General features: G+C 43.5%; 1 protein-coding gene across 1 annotated transcript; it reads right to left on the bottom strand.

The window, feature by feature from the left end:
* Positions 1 to 2,832: 2,832 nt before the first annotated feature.
* lfng (LFNG O-fucosylpeptide 3-beta-N-acetylglucosaminyltransferase) lies at positions 2,833 to 12,348 on the bottom strand. Its single transcript, XM_008329262.3, has 8 exons — positions 11,808 to 12,348; positions 6,594 to 6,642; positions 6,286 to 6,388; positions 5,828 to 5,981; positions 5,640 to 5,725; positions 5,075 to 5,240; positions 4,883 to 4,968; positions 2,833 to 4,782 (listed from the first exon to the last, which is right to left on the bottom strand). Exons 1-8 carry the CDS (start codon positions 12,201 to 12,203, stop codon positions 4,716 to 4,718), a joined length of 1,107 nt encoding a protein of 368 aa, XP_008327484.1. The 5' UTR covers positions 12,204 to 12,348; the 3' UTR covers positions 2,833 to 4,715.
* Between the last annotated feature and the right edge of the window lie 481 nt (positions 12,349 to 12,829).

Here is a 12,829-nt window from a genome sequence, read left to right on the forward strand (position 1 = left end):
TAGGAACCGTCATTCATCCGGCCTGTTCATTTATGTGACACTGTGGTATGTCTGAGGTTTTACAAACAAGCTGAGGGAGTTCTTTGACTCTCAGCCTTCAGATAGACTCTGCTGCTCTACTCACAATAGTAGTTTTATACCAGGGCTCCCCAACTGTATTTGTCGGAGGGCAAGACATTTTCTGGACAGACACCATGTGGGCCGGACACTCAAATAAAATGACCACAGCAAGACATTTTCTGGACAGACACCATGCGGGCCGGACACTCAAATACAATGACCAAAAAAAATCACAGTTTTGTATAATATATTTTTTTTTAATGTTTATTTTGGAATCCAGTCATGGGCCGGATTGAACGGTTTGGTGGTCCAGATTTGGCCCACGGGCCGCCAGTTGATTATCACTGTCATATATCCTTTTACCCATAAAGGCACAGCCTTAAAAACGTTAAAAAAAATATATAGCAATGTAACTACCTTCAGAAAAACCTAGGTTATCAGGTCACCTGAACTGTTTAGCAAAACATTTTGACGACAAAATTAGCTAAATAAATATATTAGTTAGCTAGAGAATTAGCTAAACATAGGTTTTCCGAAATGCTGTCAAAACACACTTATACTTATACTGCAATAAAGCACCTGTTAAAAACATTTGATATAAAGTAGTGAAAATATGAGTGATACATTTGTGAACATTTCAAGGTAACAACCAAGTGCCATGGCCGGTCAGTGGGCCAGACTTTGGACAACACCCAGAGGAAAATAACTCTTTCATGATTTGTTGTTATTCCTTGCTCGTGGAAAAAGATCAACCTGCTGTTGATCCGATTACTGTTTGCACATCCACGGCTTGTCCCTTTAATGATACAGGACTTTCGTACTTAATCCTTGTGCTTTTTTTCCCAGGGTTACCCATGGGCAAATCCGTCTCTTCCTTTTGTTCCCCTCTCGCGGAGCGAAAAAGCTGATCTACGCCGAAAGTGACAAAGGCAACTGAAAAAAAAAGGCTTCCTCTATTGTTTTTCATTTTTACAGAAGGAATGATTTAACAAGTTCTGTACAGATTTAGTGGAAACCTTTCATGAGTCAACACGGATAGAGGAAAAGCCGGATCGGATTACTGGTGTCTGTTTGAGCAGAAGCCTTAAACACATAAAACACTGTAGCTTTTTCCCACTGTTCTTTACTGGAAGGCAAATCTGTGATTATGGTTTTGTGGCGAGGATGTCATTCTACGAAATGTGTCTCCTTGAATGAAGTCGCTGATGGTGCTGCTGTGTCAGACCTGCAGGAATTACAGTCACACTGCGCCCCTAGAGAATGGTAGATTTGAACTCTTGATTTTAATTAGCTCCTCTTGGACTGAAGGCACACATCAATCATCAAAAGAAAACAGGAAATGATGTTAAAGAGCCGGTGTAGACCAAGGATGTCAAACTCATTTTCACTAGTGGGCCACATCAGCAATACAGTTCCCCTTAAAGGACCGACTGCAACTTTGCAGTGTGGACTTTATTTTAAGGCCTTTTTTAACCTCCCACGGGCCACACAAAATGACTTGGCGGGCCCCATTTGGCCCCCGGGCCTTGAGTTTGACATGTGCGGTAGACCATGAAGTGACGGTGCAACAGAAAAGAAGGGTTTGTGCATGTAGAACTGTTGTGATGAAAACACTGTGGGAGTGGACCAGTGGGACAACAGCCCTGGGACAGAAACTGTTCCTTAGTTGTTGTTTTTTTTTGTTCTTCCCATTGGTAACGGTACAATGTTTATGGAGAGCGCTGTCAAATTTGGTCATAGTCGTCTAGTCACGCATCACAACCTAGTGTCGTATCATAGGTTAATTTGTTTATGGCGTCTTTGTGTAATTAGAATAGGGCCTACAACAGCACCCAGAGGGATACCTCCTCTGGAAGTCAGAGTGGAGGAGAGTTGTTGGTAGTCCCTGATGCTTTTATTTTTTATTTTTGTCATTTAAATCATTTTCTGTACCAGGACTATAGTGAAGGTTGTGTCTTTGCCAGCGTATTCCTGTACAGTATAACCAAGCACTTCCTCTTGGTCAGTTACCTCATTCTGCTGAGAGACCACTTGGGTCTGGTGTCTGTCAGGAGTGATGGTGTCAGTGCCACCCTGGGGTTGTGAAAGTTGGCAAACACGTGGTTCAAAGTATCAGGGGAGAGTGATGTCATCTTTCCCTGCGTGTACACGGCACCTCTGCCAGCTAACTAACTAAGATTTATAGTTCTGTCTAGCCCTAATCACAGGTTCCAGAATACATCAGCTATTGGTTGAGCCAGCAGATGTGTTGAGCCAGGTCACATCTACTTAATGATTAACTTTATTGCACTATATTAGCTGCTCCAGACTGTACTTTGTCTTTTAGTGTTTGGTATGATCTACAATGACTCTGCAAAACGCCATTAGATAAAAAAGTACATTAGATAAAACTTATGTATTTAATGAAATATAATTTTACAAAACACTTTTTTTTTGTGATCTACAATGACTCTGCAAAACGCCACCTAGTCAAATCTGACAACTGCACTGTAATGTACGTAGAATAGCAAAAAAGTCAGTCATTTTCCTTTTTGTTTCCATGCATAAAGTACATTAGATAAAACTTATGTATTTAATGAAATATAATTTTACAAAACACTTTTTTTTTGGTTTTCAAAATTCATCAAGTGGGCCGGATTGAATCCCCAAGCGGATCGGTTTTGGTCCACGGGCCATATGTTTGACCCACTTGCTTTATAAGAAAGTTTCCAGACATTTCTTGTGTATAGAAAGTGTTAGAATACAAAAAAAACCAACACACAGACGCAGGTGTTACGTTTCCCAGTGGTTATGCACTTTTATTTAAAGTCTTGAAGGTCCCACTGTGGGTCCCCGTGCGACGGACAGAGCAAGCTCATAATCCCTGAGAAGCCATTAATTGTGGGTGAACTGTGTGAACCCTCCAGATACTGGAGAATAAACCTCAGCTGTTCAGTCATACAGTTCAAAGCATTACAACAATCATTTCCAGGTCATTAAAAGCACATGTAAACCACAATATGAGGGAGAGAAAGAGGGGATGGAAGAGAGAGCGGAGGGAGAGGGGGGGGGGGGGAGAGGGGGGGGGGGGGGGGACAGAGGAGGGAGTAATTACATTCTAAACTTGTACAGTAACTACTTGTCTAAACAAAAGCCACAGTACACAATACTGTAATCCAGATGTACAGCGACACCCAATATGGGCGAGAAACGACACGGAGGGAAAACAAACAGCTCCATGTGGAAGCACCGATGTTGTTCCTGGGAAGGTTCTACCTCACAGACAGCAACAGTACCGGCACAGTTCAGTGAAGAACATCTTTGTTATTATTTCTTTTCTTTTTTTTTTTAATGACTATTATTCAGATACACACCCACTCAGCAAATCCATCTGGCCCACTTAGGTTAGACATGAGTTCACCGCTACTTTCCTTGGCCCGCGTACAACAACGTACTGGAAGTATTTGGCGTACCACATTTGGTCTCGAGTGGCCCACACGTGGTATTCAGAAGGGTTTAACCCAGCTTTTAGCTGCAGCTGACATTCGTAGTATAGTAACGAGGATGTAAGCTAAAGCTAGGCTAATTCGGAATCAAACCTCTTAGCCTGTCGATCGACCATATTATGGCCCAGACATTTTTGATATGGAGTTTGGAGACAACTATGGTCTGAATACCAGATGTGGGCATGGAATGGTTGCATGTTGGCCAAGGGATAGTTTCGGGTTTCATGTGGACGTCTTTGCTTTTTGGGGTCTGTGAGTGCGTAGTCTTAAAACTCTGTTGAAGCTTGAGAGGTTAGCGTCTTCCCAGGAGTAAACATCAGCTCTCATTTGAAATCCAGCTGTGCAATATTATATTTAAAAAAAATAAAATCAAAGATTATTAAAGAATGATTGCACCCCCAAATCAACTCCTTGTTTTTTTTCTCCCCTGATTGTTACAAATGCAAGGAGTGTTTTTTTTTAAATACGAATGAACCAGGGGTGAATTATTTCTTAGCTTGGTCCCAAATCTTCAAAAAAAAAAAAAAATCATATCAAAAGTGCTTTGTCCCGATAAACCTCAGATTAGGTCACCGTAGGATGCTTTTGGACATCTGCCCACTGCCAGCTCAGACAGGGAGATAAAATAACACTGTAAACTTAAAAACACACACACAAAAAAAAATCTTCATGCTCGAGAATTTGTCCGGAGTCATCGGCAGAACAATAATAAAAATAAAAATCCCGAAAAATAAGCAAATATACACGACAAAACCTAAAAACCTGGATATGTGGAACACGTCTTCAAACCGAAACGCGGAGAAATGTTAGTGTAAAAGCTGGCAACGAGGCTGGATTATTTCGACAAATACATTCTATGAGAATTGCAGATACATTTACAAGCAACATACACATCGACGAAAGCTCAAATGATTGCCTGCAAAAGGTCGACGCTGAAAGCTACTTCCTGTCCGGGACCAGGAGTCCTCACAGACACTGAGGGAAGCTCCCCGGATCCCGACAGGAAGAAATAGTCCCGAGACGGGCCGCACAGCAGCCCAGTAAAACTATTAGAGACCGCGCACCACTGCAGCAACAGTAGCCGCACGGTCTAATACCAAACACTGGTCCCTTCACGTCTTTCAGATACCGAGACGTGACGGGGACGAGGATGAGAAAGGAGCAGTCGCCCTAGAAGGCAACCTGAGGGGGACACCACGGGGTGTCTGGGTACAGGAGACAGTGCACAGACTTGAACCTGCAGAAGACAGAGAAGGTCAAAGGTTAGCTTTGAGGACCAGTGTGATTTAATTTGTTTCTCGATCCAGGATGTGGGAAGTTCAAATGGGGTGTCTCACCTGGATGTGTCCTCCTCCACAGAAAAAGCCCCTTTCAGATTGATGATGTTACTCTTGTTTTCAAACATCCCATAACTGAGTGTGACCTGAAAGAAAATTTGGAACCATAAACACGGGCAGTACAACGCAGCCTCTCGTGGATTCGGATATGATTCCAGTCTGTAATTAAGGCCGTTTCCCGCAGTTTCTCACCTGTTTGTGGATCTCCGTCCTCGACACCTGCTGCAGGTTCTCCAGGTGGGAGTGGAACAGGTTACTGCGTGTCAGAGGAACTCCCAGAACTGACTCGATGATGTAACCGATGGTGCAGTCGTCGGGCAGACGGATTTTTTCTGCGGTGTTCATAAAATGGCCACCGCTGTAGAAAACAAAACAACAAAAATTAAAAATTGTTTCTCTTTTTTATATTCTTCGCTATATACTATGTTAGCCTTTATGGCTACTACTTGCTAACATTTCATTTTTGCTTATTTAAAAAAAACACAGTATGAACTTTAGGTACATGATTTACATTTACATTTAGAAAATTCTTAGCATTTAAGTCAAATGTCTGTAAAGTTCAATTGAAACAAAATACATGCAGTATTAGCATTTAAGCTTCTCAGACTCTGTGCTAACACGTGCTAATATTAGCCATAACGACTGCATCAGCTGGTTACACATGAACTGAAACAGTTCTAACTGACTATTTAATCTTAATTATATTCTAGTATTATATCTACTATCATATAGTCCTTAAAAACTCATGTGACCTCACCTGGCCCATGGGCTCATCTTCAGTGCCAGGCCCCTGCTAACACAGAAGCCAGCTCCGCCGGTAGCAAACCAGAAATTGACGGATTTCTTAAACAGGAAACAGGAAGTTTCATCAATATAACGTGTCCAGCTGACAAGCAACAAAGTATCAACGATGTTGATATTTGTAAAAAAAAAACTTTGACATACCATTTTATTGTCACCCAATCTTTCCGTGGCCTCTATGGGCCGGTCCAAACTGGGTTTGCCGATGTACATGTCCTGGGTATGTTGGTACTGAGACAGGAGCTTCACCAGAGTCCGAACGTTTACATAGTTGTCATCGTCCACGTGACAGAACCATCTGAGGGTAGCATTAAGAGAGAAAAAAGATTTTACAGATATGCAGTAGGTCATTTTTGAAAACCCAGTGCACCGTATGGAAAGCAGACGCGGGTTGTTAGCTTAGGAAAAGTCCTTTGAACCACTAACAAACAACAGTAGCGGACAAACAAATGCTAGCTAGCTACCTGGCTAACTAGAAAATGTCTTTTCAACAAAGGTTTTTGGCTTTTTTTAGCAATTTTTATTTGACTCCAAGTGATGCTTAGCCTAGCTCAGATGAGGCTAACTAACGCAAATGCTTCAATTGTTTTGCGAATACTCACTTTTTGCCCGACTCTATGAACTTGTCGTACTCCACTGCCATCTTACAGGACAGCGCTTGTCGGCTGTGAGCTGCAGAACAGTTGGTGTTGATGGCATGACTTCCTGTGGAAACATAAAACAAATTGAGTTTATATCATTAATAAAGTCTCTTTTTAGATGAAAGGCCGGGGGCAGGGGAGTCATGAAAGAGTTTTTTATGTTCTTGGGAATATGATTTTTCTCATCCTTTTTAAAAAAAAACAAAAACAAAAATAAAATAATGACTTCTTTGTGCCCCAGATGAAATCCCCTTCGTTATCGAACGTACCGATTTTCTTCTTCAGCTCCTCGTCTTCTCCATCCGTGAAGATGTAGGTCTGAGGACACAGAGAGAACACGACAGGTCAGTCAACATGAAAACTCCGTCTCAGTTTCTAAGTTACACATTTTCAAAATAAAACCAGTTTTAGGAATCAGGAGCCCGTTTTTCACGAAACATTTGTGGCCCACTTCTAGGACATATGAAACTGTCATGTGGCCCACATATGCCATTGAGCGGTGCAGATTGCTGTTTGCTCCATGCAACCCAAAGTCGGCCACACTGTGTCACTTGTCAACCACTGGTTGTCTTGATATCAGAACTTGCCCACAGAAGAGGCCCACATCCCATATCCCCAAAAAACTTGACTCTCGCTCAACCAAAAGCAGGCGTCCTACATGTCCATCCTATCCATCCTGCATCCTATACACTGAGTACGGATTGATAACGTGAAGCCAGGAGATAACCCGGTCCTGCTTCCTCCTTCGGAGTAGTCGAGAGTGATTAGCATCAATCGACGCGTTCTTTATGCAGTGGAAAACACGGCCAGTTAAACAACCCCATGCTCTAATAAAGGGCCTTTGTGCAGCGTTTCACTCTCTCCATGGCAACACTTCAGCCTCCCTGAAGCATCCCAGACATAGAACAAAGGAGCAAGCAAACTGTTCACACCCCACATTCATGTGGCCCATTCCCAGGGTTGAGCCCTGTGCTTGGCCGGACCTGCTGCCTCCCTTCAGCACAACAAACACAGCTAAAAAAAAAAAAAAAAAAAAGTAGCGGGAAAAAGTTAGCATTCTTTGTCCGCGCCCCTGTTTGAGCAACAGGTTCAAAGGTAAGTGTGGAGACCGCAGACACTTGTTAACTGTAGCAGACAGTCATAACAGGCATTTACAACGCCGGGAGATTAGGCTCCTCGCTCTGAGCAGGTGCAAACCGGTGAATGGAGATAATGAAAAGACCGCCGCTGCCGGGTCTTGCTAACCGCCAGTGGTCTTGTTTACTCTTCGGCTCAGGTGTGGCCGCACCTGCCCAACATCAGGCTGCCTGATCCCAGCCACGTGTCTTTACACGTCCGGTCGTGGTGCCGTGCAAGTCATTATAACTCACTGGCTTGTGCAACACGTCACAACATCCTCCCAGAGGGCTCAGGCACAGACCGTTCCATTTGATTGTCTATTGTGGGCTAACTACATTAGCATCTTAGAATTGAGGGAAATTATAATAACTATATAATAATTCACCTGGGTCTGAACTGAACAGATTTTAAACCAGGGGTGTCAAACATACGGCGCCCGGGCCAAAACCGGCCCGCTTGATGAATTTTTAAAAAAGTGAAAATATACAAAGACTTCATGTTCGGGAAATATTTTGTAAAATTATATTTCATTATATATAAAGATCTAATGTACTTTTTTGCATGAAAACAAAGGGGAAAAAGACAAACTTTTTGTTATTTATAGGGAATTATGTTACGATTGTACAGGTCCGACCCGCTCGACATCTAAAAGCAAAATTAGTTTGACGCCCGTTTAACCTGCGACAGAAGTCAAACATTGTTTGACCACTTTACGCTAGTGCTTTGTTAAAAAAGTCTCTACAGCGCCCCCTACTGTAGAACCCACGAACACGGTTTTTCCGACTAAAACCAAACTTTCTGGCTGTGCGTTAGTTCTATAGAAGCCAAAGTGCATTTTGAGGACATGTCTTCCTTTCACGTCGCCAGAAGTCGGCCATTTTGATCTTTTGTTCTGTTCATCATATGCGTCTCACGTTCTTTCCGGTCTGCTGCCCCGCAACTTGTGATCTGCATGTCTCTGAGCAGACTGCAGAATGGAACAATAAGTCTTTTTTTTTTCTTTTTTTTTTCATCACGTTGCTTTTTCCTCCGCAGCAACAGTTTATGTGACAAACTGTGTGCAGATGCTGCCTGGTGCAAACGCTTTGTTCCCTGTATTTGTTTTAGGAAGGGTGGCAGCAGCTTTACTGTTTGGTTAAAAAAGGGCCTGTTGAATAGACAGACTAATCAGACAGGCAGCTGCCACGCCACAGCAGAGAGACAGAGAGAGGGAGGGGAGGGGAGGTGAGGAGGGGGTGGAATTTCACTGCTGATTACTGAATCAGTTACCGTGTGTGGCCACCCACACCTCCTTCTCTTTGTCCTCTTTATCTTTATGCATCCTCCCCCCCTCTTGGCCATACACAAGCCCTTGAATGGAACAATGCTGCAAGTTTTCATGCTGGGTAAAAGTCTCCACTGGGTAAATCCTAAATATGTTTGCCTGCATTTGCATACAGCTGCAGGAGTTAACTCAAGGAGAAATCTCCCGAGGGGACGGGTTTTTTTTTTCTTTTTCTTTCACTCTTTGTTTCCTTAACTGAAACATAAAAGAACTGTTACTTTCATGGAATAATGATTCATACCACCTTAAAAAAAAACATGAAAGGGAAAATAGTTAGGTCATGTGAGGCAGAGATAAGAGGTGAAAGGCGACAGGGTGAGGAGAGAGGGGAGGGGAGGGGGGTGAGGAAGAGACAGGCTGCACTTTTGACCACAGGAAGGCTCGGCTGGCATGGAGCTGGACGTGGTGCCTGGCTGACTGACTCCAGCGCTGCCGGAAGGAAGGGCATCAGGCTGCTGCGTCCACCTCCACCCAGGCTCCACCGTTTCCTATTGTTTCCAACACTTTCTCTCATCAGCACATTTAGTCCATTTAGCTTCTGTTTTAGCTTAGCATTTAATTACAAGCTTTTAATGTCCATGTGTCTTCTACAGACTTTTGACATTAGAAAAAAAAAAGTGATCAACAATTACATTTCCGCTTATTTTGTGCAAAGATTTTAGTATAGTGTGTAACAATCGCCAATTTAACGATAACGTTTAGCTGTTAATGGCGTAATATTAGAATCTGTTACAATGTATTAGACTTTTTTTTATTATTTTTAAGTTTGTTTATGTTTAAATGCATATGTGGATCTCTCATTTATTTATATATATGGGTGTATTTATATGTGTGTAATATAAGCATGTATATATGAATTTATGTATATATGTGTTTAAGTATAAGCATATATGCACATATTTATGTATATGTGTGAATATATACTGTATAAGCATACATACAAATATTTATGTATATATTTGTATAAAGATATATACATATATATTTATACACACATATATGTGTATATATGTGTGTATAAATATAAGCACATACATGTGTGTATAAATATAAGCACATACATGTGTGTATAAATATAAGCACATATATACATATAGGTGTATATATGTGTGTATAAATATAAGCACATATATACACATATATGCATGCTGTTAAAAAAAAGAAGAAAAAAAAAAGAAAAGGAAAAAAAGGCCTTTCTTTTTTTCATCATTACTGTAACGTGTGCCCTTTAAGTCTCCTCACTGAACAGATGTTCCTCAGCTGAGCGTGGGAATCAAACCTGAACACGGAGGATGGCCATATGCACACGCTGAGAACTGAGCATCATATGGCTGGCATTAAAGCCCTGTCCTTTGTTCTGCGTCTACCCACAACCTGGCAGCCTTCCTCCAGAAACTCCCTCCTGCATTGTGCTGCTCCGTCTGTCCTGTCCACCAGCTGCCTGACTCGTAAGCCCAGCTGCTGGTAAATCTGTCAGGGATGGGTTAACTACCAGCATCCGCGGCAGTGATTACAACTAATTGTCCATCATTCGGGTCGCAGTTTAAGCCGGTGAGGAGAGTCTGGTGTAGCAAACGCATTTATTATTGACGAAGCTGTGTTTGAATATTCAATAATCGCATGCTTGCTATTGGCCGCAGAGTTAAAGGTCTGGCCAATGGAAGGTGTTTATACCTTTAACATATGTTTTGGCTGAAGCTGTTAAACTATTGATTATTGTTTAACTCCGCCTTGTTTTAATCAATACTTACGAACAACTTGGCTATTTATACTAACTCCGCCTTGTTTTAATCAATACTTATAATACGAACAACTTGGCTATTTATAGAGATATTTCTTACCTTCTTGGTTGCGTCTATCACTAATATCGTCGGTTTTTGCTAATTTTGGTTAATCCATGACTAACGTTTAAATCATGGGGTGTCAAACATACGGCCCATGGGCCACAAAACGGCCCGCGTGGGGTTTCAATCTGGCCCACTTGATGAATTTTGGAATAAAAGATAATATACAAACACTTCAGGTTCAAAACATGTTTTGCAAAATTTTCAGATATGAAGATTTATCTGATATATTTGTACTTCTTGGCAAACAAACGTATGACTTTTTGTTATTCATAGATTATTATGTCACGATTGGACTCGTCCGGCCCACTTGGCCCTGAACCAAAAGGAGTTTGACACCCCTGGTCCAGACAGATTTTGATCATTTCAGGGGGGCCTCTTTTTCGCACTTTGAAGTGAACAAATCAGTCCCAGATCTACTTGTCTACAAAGATATTACAGTTCCAACCCTGAAGCGTTTTTTTTCTCCCCCCTTTTATGAGATGACAAGACTGAGATGACAAGACTCCAACGTTTTCCCCAGGATTTCCAGCACGGATGTAGATAAAAAGAAGTGGAACTAAAGCGTTTGACAAATCTATGGGCAGCAGACCATTCATGTGACCGCCTCGGAACCTTTCACGCGCCCGCTTTGAGAGGTGCGGTTCTCATGTACGTACTCATCGGAACAACCAGACGCATATGCACCCCCTTCTGTCTCACAAAAGACCCCCGTGTTCCCATCGCTCCGGCACAAGCCCGGCTCAGGCTCAGCTCCCACGTTCCCATGAGGAGAGGGGAGACAAGGGGTTTGGGGAAAAGGCTTTTCTCCCCCCACCCACCCACCCACCCCATCAGAGAGAGACGCTTTGTTAGACCTGGAAGGGGGACAGCTGGCTAAACCCCGGTACTATGAAGCATCCATTGCACCGAGGGCATTGACTGGGACACCCAGAGAGGAGAGGGGATGAAAGAGAGAGCGGGGAGTGAGAAGGGGGGAGAGGGCTGAAAGAGAGGGGAGTCCTCACAGAGCTCCCAGGCCTCGTTCTCAGGGACATCACTCAGAGGAGAACAGAAAGTGACAGAGCAGAGAGACATTTGGAAGAGTTTACAGCGGCTGCGTCACTGTGTCATCATGGGTGAGTGTGGGCGTGCAGTGGACTGGTGATGCACCGCACTTCAACGAACACATGAGAAAGTTAAAGTTCGGAATCTACCTGTTGCATGTTCCTGGAGATCCAGGTGTCCAGCAGCAGGTTCAGCCTGGACTGGTGGAACTTCTTGGTGGTCTTCACCGCGATGAAGATGTCATTCGCGCTGATGTCCTCCACCCGAGGGGGCTCGGCGGAGGAGAGCGGTGACCCCGCGGGTTTCTCCGCTTCCCTGCGCCCGCGGCTCAGTTTGCTGAAGTACGCCGAGAATCCTTTCTTCGCCGCAGCGTCCAGCTCCTCCGTTTTGGCCGCAGCATCTCCCGACTCCGGACCCTCGCCGCGCGTGCCCTCATCCACCCGGTGGACCCGCTGGTGCACGGCCACCAGGAGCAGCAGCAGCAGGGAGAGAGCTGCCGTGCTGAGCAGGCACACGGCTGTTTTCTTACCATTATTCTTCAACATGGTTATGATTTATATAATAAAAAAAAAAATTTAAATTAAAACTATGACGCGTCGAGGATCTTCAAGGCAAAGTCCATATGGAACTAGAGCTGAAAACGAACGGCAGGTCCATCAACGTGCATCACTGTGGAGCAGATACACTCCAGTGGTGAAGGGGGGGTGTATTTGTAAGTTTCCACCGTGGCCCCGCCTTGTGGGGGGAGCTTGAATGCAGCATGGGAGTCAGGGACACAGCAGGGGGGAGAGAGAGAGAGAGAGAGAGGGAGAGAGAGGGAGAGCTGAATGAGGGAAAGATAGAAACGAAGTGTGTTTGAATGTGTGTGTAGGATACACAATATGTGCTACGTGTGTGTGCATGTTCCTTGTATAACTTTACCTGAGGTGGGGGGGGGTATTATATATAATTTATCTGGTTTGGAGGAGACGCCGTTTGTTTCTTTGTTACGTGAGAAATAGTGGATTTGTTATTATGACCTTCAGCTTGACCCTCCAGCAGGGGTCACCTCAGCGATTTGGCTGCGTTCCTGGAGCAGGAGTGGTATCAGGCCTGTCCTCCACTCTGTCCCCTTTGTGGGACGGACGGTGTTTTTAAATAAAGTTCAGTGGAATTCTGCAAACAAAGAGAC

The sequence above is a fragment of the Cynoglossus semilaevis genome, chromosome 17, assembly GCF_000523025.1.
Source record: "Cynoglossus semilaevis isolate Cse_v1.0 chromosome 17, Cse_v1.0, whole genome shotgun sequence".
Lineage (NCBI taxonomy): Eukaryota > Metazoa > Chordata > Actinopteri > Pleuronectiformes > Cynoglossidae > Cynoglossus > Cynoglossus semilaevis.

Coding starts and splice junctions, on each gene's coding strand:
- lfng (XM_008329262.3), bottom strand. CDS start 12,203: ATGTTGAAGAATAATGGTAAGAAAACAGCCGTGTGCCTGCTCAGCACG. Junction 6,389..6,593: donor GGAGCTGAAGAAGAAAATCG/GTACGTTCGATA, acceptor ATGTTTCCACAG/GAAGTCATGCCATCAACACC. Junction 4,969..5,074: donor GGACGGAGATCCACAAACAG/GTGAGAAACTGC, acceptor ATTTTCTTTCAG/GTCACACTCAGTTATGGGAT.